We start from the raw sequence: 7,500 nt of genomic DNA, 5'->3' as shown, positions 1-7,500 counted from the left end.
GCTCCTATAACGACCTGATGCAGTACCCCGTCTTCCCCTGGATCCTGGCCGACTATGACTCAGAGGTACAGAGCTGAGCCACGCTGTGCAGTAGACTACACCACACACACCACTGCGGTAGGCTCACTGCAACAAGAGCGAGTGGCCCTGCTACGCCAATATATGGATTCTCAAGTCACAGTAGTGACTGTGTTGTCTGCCGCTGTGTGTTTGGCCAGAATTTGATTTATCGTGAGCTCACTTTTTTAAACTTCTTTGTGAAGTTGTACTTTTTTGGGGAATTGGTCCTGAAAAGGCAATGCCGATCACCAAATGGTTCCGTTTGCAACACAGTGCTTTGTAGCTGCTTACATAGATGAATGAATGAATGAATGAATGAATGAATGAATGAATAGACAGCCGGTTTGACAGAGAGATGAGAGACTAAATCAGTAATGTTCTGTAGCTGTCAAGACCCTGATGGATAGCAAAAGATGGCGTCACTGTCAACCCACTGAATCATTTAGTCTATGCTGCTGAGTCATACTGTGGCCATCAAAAAACTTAAAGGGACAGTTTGGTCAATTTCAACATGCAGTTGTAATGCTCACACTACCCTGGACTTGTCAGTGCCTGAGATTTTTTCTTCTTCTTCTTCAGCCGTTTCCGAGATCCTGGTCATTGTAATGGGGGCAGCTCTTTGTTTACATTTCAAAAAAACATTTTTATTTATTCCCAAAAACATCCAAAAGGTTATTAAACATCAGCAGACAACTAGCAAACAGCAGTACCTTTTGGGAAAATATTTGGAGTTGGCCTATGTTTCATTTTTTAAAAATGTAAACAAACGCTGCCCCCATTAGAATTGCTCATATCTCGGAAAGGGCTGAGCCGAAAAATTTGGCATCACCAGGCACTGACAAGTCGAGGGTAGCGTGAGCAATACAACTGCATGTTGAAATTGACCAAACTGTCCCTTTAAGAGCAGGAGACTGTGGCACTCAGGTTTCTTGTTTTTTTACTTTTCCTCAAAGGCAAATGGACTGCCCAATGCGTTTCATACTGTGTCTATTGAGTGTGGATGAGAGTAGCTGCACTACACGTCTAACTTAAAGACAATTTGGAGAGGCAGTGAGAGAGTGAGGGTTTCAGTAGAATAGCTACACTCTCGAGGTCATTTCCACTAATCGATAGTTATTTAGACCATTGTCCGCAGACAGGTTTTAGTGTAAACCATTGCCAGTGTGTGTATTGTATTGAATCCCTCACCCATTTCCTGTTTCTTCCTGCAGGAGCTGGACCTGACCAATCCAAAGACATTCCGCAACCTGGCCAAGCCAATGGGAGCCCAGACTGACGACCGGCTCATCCAATACAAGAAGAGGTTTAAGGACTGGGAAGACCCCAATGGTACGCTAGGTTCACAAGGCGTACACACAGACACAAACAAACACACACACCTACACACACACACACACACACACACACACACACACACACACACACACACACACACACACACACACACACACACACACACACACACACACACACACACACACACACACACACACACACACACACACATACACACGGCAAACAGGTCAGTTGGTCCTGGCCAAGGGAGATAGGGTGTGTCCAGAATCGTGTCCTCATTACATAGTATGCTTTGGGTGGTGGAGTTCCGTTCAGATGACTTCTCCCACCTGCACCTAGCCAAAGCTGTCAGCGGCCCTGTACACACACACACACACGCACACACACACACGCACACACAAACATGCACATATTTACATACCCTAATTTAGGTCCGTATGCCAAAGCAATTTACAGACTTTCCCCCTCCCTGAGGATATAGCTACCATCTGTTGCCATTTAAAAATGTGTCCATCAGCAAGCAAGCTTATGGAGCTGTGTGTGTGTGTGTGTGTGTGTGTGTGTGTGTGTGTGTGTGTGTGGGTGTGCGTGTGCGTGTGCGTGTTTTGTCTGTGTGTGTGTGTGCGTGCACGCGTTTGTGTGTGTGTGTGTGCGTGTGCGCGCGCGTTTGTGTGTGTGTGTGTGTGTGTGTGTGTGTGTGTGTGTACGTGTACTTGTGTGTGTGTACGTGTACGTGTTTTGTGTGCGTGTTTTGTGTGCGTGTTTGCGCCCGCGTTTGTGTGTGTGTGTGTGTGTGTGTGTGTGTGTGTGTGTGTGTGTGCGCGCGCGTGTGTGTCTGTGTCTGTGTCTGACCTTGCTGGACTGTGTGTGTGAGTTTGTGGAGGGAGTAAAGCAGTGTTTGAGTGATACAAACATTGTTTTGCAAGCTAAAACTGACACTCTGTAAAAGTTATACCACTGTAACTACCATCATTAATGTAGCAGGTATTGCAGTTGGGAAAGAAATACAGCGTGTTAATACAGTTTCAATACAGAGCTTCAAAAGGCTGTTAAATTGAAGTAGACAAAGTTAATTCTCACTTATATTTATTTATATCATCCCTACATATACGTATGTTTCAGCCTAAGGCATTGTGTGTGCGTGTGTGTGTGTGTGTGTGTGTGTGTGTGTGTGTGTGTGTGTGTGTGTGTGTGTGTGTGTGTGTGTGCCTGCGTGCCTGCGTGCGTGCGTGCGTGCGTGTGTGCGTGCGAGCGAGTCCTTCCTCATCCTCCATGTATACTGTATTCTGTTCGTGCACATGTATGTGTGTGGTCTCTCTAAATGTGCGTGTGCGTGTGTGTGTGTGTGTGCGTGTGAGAGTCCTTCCTCATCCCCCATGTCCTGTGTGTGTGTCCCCCAGGTGAGACGCCGGCGTACCACTACGGCACCCACTACTCCTCAGCCATGATCGTGGCCTCCTACCTGGTCAGGATGGAGCCCTTCACACAGATCTTCCTGCGGCTACAGGTCAGATGGCCACACAGAACCACACACACACACACACACACACACACACACACACACACACACACACACACACACACACACACACACACACACACACACACACACACACACACACACAGAGATCTTCTTAAATAGCCTGAAAACAGTTTTGTGTCTTTTTGATGGCTCTTGATACTGTATTTGTTAGGGATGTAAATAAAATCGAAATGTATTGATGTATCGGAAGTATCGGCCGGCGATTTAATTGAATCGCATCGTATCGTGGGGCATTCTTAAGAATCAAAAAGAATTGAATCGCTGGCCCCCTGTGCAATGCCCTAGCTCCATAACACAATAGTAGTGGAAAAGTAATTGGAAAAAATTGAATTGAAGCGAATCGCATCGTGGGGAATTCTTAAGTATCGAAAAAAAAATCAAATCCCAGATTTAAGAACTCAATACCGTATCGTATCGTATCGTCATGAAGGCTGTGATTTACACCCCTAGTATTTGTAGCAGACTGTTAAACTTCATTCACATAGTCCCCCCCGCCAGATAAACAGACATGTAATGCCTAAGACTAAGTGTGGGGACTGGGAGGAGTGTTGCCTTGCTCCTTTTGCTGTGTTTGTGTTGTGAAGTCAGTCTTGTGTTTATCTCTGTGGCCCCGAGTGGATGATGACCCAACTCAGCTGGACTGTCACAGCTGGCCAGCCTCCTCAAGGCGTGTGTGTGTGCGCGTGCGTTTGGCTGCGTGTGTGTTTTGACAACACAAGAACAGAGACAAAAAGTCCCTTCCTTTATTTTTGGCTGTATGTTTAGAGAACGCACACTGTACTCTAACATTTGCCTTTGGTCAGCACGTTTTTGCACGACTTCATGAATTATTGCCTTTGTATGCCCTGTAAAGCGTCTTTTAGTATCATGAAAACAATGATACATTTTTGAACGAACATGCTTCCATGATGGCTGTTGAATCACATTTCTGGTTGTCATGGTTTCAGGGTGGACATTTTGACCTGGCTGACAGGATGTTCCACAGCGTGCGGGAGGCCTGGAACTCTGCATCCAAACACAACATGGCCGACGTCAAGGAGCTCATCCCCGAGTTCTTCTACCTCCCCGAGTTCATGCTCAACTCCAACAACTTTGACCTAGGTCAGAGGACCGGCTACGTCAATCTTACCTGACGTAGATGTACAGATTGTACAGATACACAATTGTTCTTTCTCTCTGTCTGTCTGTCTGTCTCTGTCTGTCTGTCTGTCTCTCTCTCTCTCTCTCTCTCTCTCTCTCTCTCTCTCTTTCTCTCTCTGTGTGTTTCTGTCCCTTTCTCTCTCACACACACACACACACAAGCACACACACACACATTCACCAAATAAACAAACAAACAAACACATATTCTTATCTCTGTGCACACACAACCTCTTCCCATTTTTAACTAACTGTTGGTGAGGTGGATCTTATCTGACTCTGTGCATAATGTGTTTGTATGCTGGCTATTCCTGCAGGTGCCAAGCAGAATGGCACCAGGCTGGGAGACGTGATCCTGCCCCCCTGGGCTAAGGGAGACCCACGAGAGTTCATCAGAGTACACAGACAGGTAGGACACACATACACCACTGTTTAGCTGTTCTCCCAAAGGTGCCAAGCAGGTTAAATTTTTAACTGAATTGCGTGTAAAAGACTATTGGTTTCAGGCAAAAAACAGTGACTTGTGTGTTTGTGTCTACGCCACCGGAAGCATTTCATACCGGCTTAGAATGCATTGAATTGAAGGTGACTGACTGCACGTGAGACAGGCCCATTAGTTCTGCACAATCAGACAACACATGAGGTGTTTGCATCTGTATTTTTTCCCTCGATTTCTATATAATCTCTGACTGCTTTGCCATCTCTCCATATCCCACTGCACTTGCTCTCTCTCTCTCTCTCTCTCTCTCTCTCGTTCTCCCCCCTCTCTCTCTCTCTCCCTCTCTCTCCTTCTCTCTCTCCTCTCTCCCCTCTCTCACTCTCCTCTCTCTCTCCTCTCTCTCTCTCTCTCTCTCTCTCCCTCTCTCTCTCTCTCTCTCTCTCTCTCTCTCTCTCTCTCCTTGCTCCACTCTCCCCTTCACCAGGCGCTGGAGTGTGACTACGTGAGTGCCCATCTGCACGAGTGGATCGACCTGATCTTCGGCTACAAGCAGCAGGGTCCCCCGGCTGTGGAGGCGGTCAACGTCTTCCACCACCTCTTCTACGAGGGCCAGGTGGACATCTACAACATCAACGACCCCCTCAAGGAGACCGCCACCATCGGCTTCATCAACAACTTTGGACAGATCCCCAAACAGGTACGCACGTACGATTGTGGCAACGTTGTTTACGAAAACACACGCTCTGACAGTGACTCTAAAGCACTGGACAGATACCCAAACATCCACATACCACCTTGAACACAGAAAAAAAAACGTATTACTACAGTTTGTCTTAACGCATAGGGATAAAAGCATACAATGACATGGGTTGCATTCAATGTGTAAAAATGGATTGAAAAGAAGGGGAAATTACTGTATCTCCTAAGAGGTAGGCCTACATAACACTGCACCCATGTTGCCTCATCTATGAAATCAAGCCTTCCAGCTACCGTACTTAAAGGGGTATGCCACTATTTTAGGGCTTAATACAGTTAAAATCGTTGGCTGGGGTTTATAAAGGCGGTAAAGTGTCTTATTTTTCATGTGAAGCGTTGTCTTGCTTTAAGACAAGGTAAAAGAGGGAGTATGTCGCTAAGCTAGTGAAAGTCAATGCATCCATGACATTGTCAGCAGAGACATACAGTTATGTTGGTTATGGTCACTCCATCACAGTCATGACATGTGACATCAAAAGTAAAATGGATGCAAAGTAAAAACCAATGCCGACATCCTGTCTACTTGTGAAATAAGATGGTGAAATCCAGGTCATGACGTGAAGGGCATAATTTGTTTGTGACTGGACTTGTTCTGGAACTTCCAGAGGTTTCTTCTTTGATCCATAAGGCTCCTTTACACCTGGCCTTTTCAATAAGGTCCCACCTTTAAAGATTTCAAATTTTTTGGAATGTATTGATGTTAAGAAGCGTATTTAATCTCTTAATTAAATTAAGAGATTAAATACGCTTCTTAACATCAATACATCAATACAAGCTCTGTCTTGGAAAAAATATGCCGCCCCCCCTGACCAATTTAACTCCAGAATTGCTGGAATATGGCTGGAATATAAAACAATTATGACTTTTTCTTAAATACTTGCCACTATTATTATTTTTGCCATTATAATTATATATATATTTTCGTGACACCGGTGCGGCAACTGGGAATGGGAGCGATGCTGGTCTAAATTTTCATTTTTGTGGTCTAAAATAGGTCTAAAAAATTTCTAAAATTTGATGTGGTCAAACCTGGGGACACCCTGTAATTTATATACTTGTTGTAGTTTTGTAAATGTGATGTAATATTTTTTCTATCTGTATTGGCCATGATATGCATGGGTTCTAAATTTTGTTTATAGCCTGACTGCGCGAACCTAGCTGCGCACAACTGAACATCTGATTGTTGGAAACAGCTGTCGGTCAAAAAATTGGCTCACATGGTTGGCTGCCAGTGTCTTGCTCCTCCTCATAACATCGTGTTGATAAACACTGAGAACCCATGTATAGCCGTAGCTGCTGAAATGGCAATAAATGTAAACAATCAATCAAAAAACACCTGGCCTTTTCTAGCAACAATGCTGTGTCCATGGTGACGTTCCTGCATGGTTAATCCAGCCTGTGTTGCCTCCGATTAGAAGCATTGACACAGATATGAGCAACGTCGTTTTAGTGAATGGGATTGTCATCAATCTTTCGATTGGGACTCTTTTAGTACGCTGAAGACAGCTGATTTATGTCTGCTCAACCGAAGAGCTCACCATCTTTGCAACATCAGCGATTACTCTGTGTGTGTGTGTCAATGCTTTGGCCATTTAGCTGAATCATGCCTTTGCCCACAGCCAAATGTGTGTGCAATTTGCTTGGAATAGTGAATGTAATTAAATAAAGAATAGAATGCTTTGTGTTGTCACCACTCACATAAACGATAAATAACTGTAACATGCGTATACATTATAACAGCCATATGTGCTTTAGAAGAGTAAGCATATGCACATCCCACCTCACTGAGGCCAGGTGCAGGACAAAGCCGTATCCATCACTAGAGAGAGTAGAGGTCTGCACACAGCCACTCCTACTGAAGGTTTATTTATGACATACCGGTTGTAGTGTTTTACATAGGTCTTATATAACCCTTCATTCGCGAGTTGCAGTGTGCAGGGGTTTTCTACACTCTCTGTTAACAGTCATACGCATACATAAAAATGATATTAAAGTAAATATGTTTTTGTGTGTCCTCAGCTATTCAAGAAGCCTCACCCACCCAAGCGAGTGCGTGGCCGGGCCAATGGGGAGCCGGCCAGTGTCCCGGCCTCTCTGCCCCCCAACGCAGACAAGATCTTCTTCCACCACCTGGACAACCTCAGACCCTCTCTGGCTCCTGTCAAAGGTAAACCAACGCACCACTCATCAGTCCCTTTGATGAACTGAGAAAGACCAGGGAGAATACAATAAAATGCTTTTCATTAACACCATACATTAATATGTT

General features: G+C 44.9%; 1 protein-coding gene across 1 annotated transcript in view; it reads left to right on the top strand.

Annotated features, from left to right (window-relative positions):
* The window catches only part of wdfy3 (WD repeat and FYVE domain containing 3), a 172,191-nt gene that overhangs the window by 147,047 nt on the left and 17,644 nt on the right, over positions 1–7,500 (top strand). Inside the window, exons 53-59 of the mRNA XM_063195219.1 lie at positions 1–65; positions 1,272–1,389; positions 2,757–2,863; positions 3,847–4,000; positions 4,357–4,448; positions 4,963–5,175; positions 7,254–7,401. The exon at positions 1–65 is cut by the window's left edge and continues 55 nt beyond it. Of these exons, the coding sequence (XP_063051289.1) occupies positions 1–65; positions 1,272–1,389; positions 2,757–2,863; positions 3,847–4,000; positions 4,357–4,448; positions 4,963–5,175; positions 7,254–7,401 (897 nt within the window). The remainder of the gene's footprint in view (positions 66–1,271; positions 1,390–2,756; positions 2,864–3,846; positions 4,001–4,356; positions 4,449–4,962; positions 5,176–7,253; positions 7,402–7,500) is intronic.

This window comes from Engraulis encrasicolus, chromosome 3 (genome assembly GCF_034702125.1).
Source record: "Engraulis encrasicolus isolate BLACKSEA-1 chromosome 3, IST_EnEncr_1.0, whole genome shotgun sequence".
NCBI classification, from domain to species: domain Eukaryota; kingdom Metazoa; phylum Chordata; class Actinopteri; order Clupeiformes; family Engraulidae; genus Engraulis; species Engraulis encrasicolus.
Note: the sequence above shows the minus strand (reverse complement) of the source record. Positions and strands in the feature narration are given on the sequence as shown.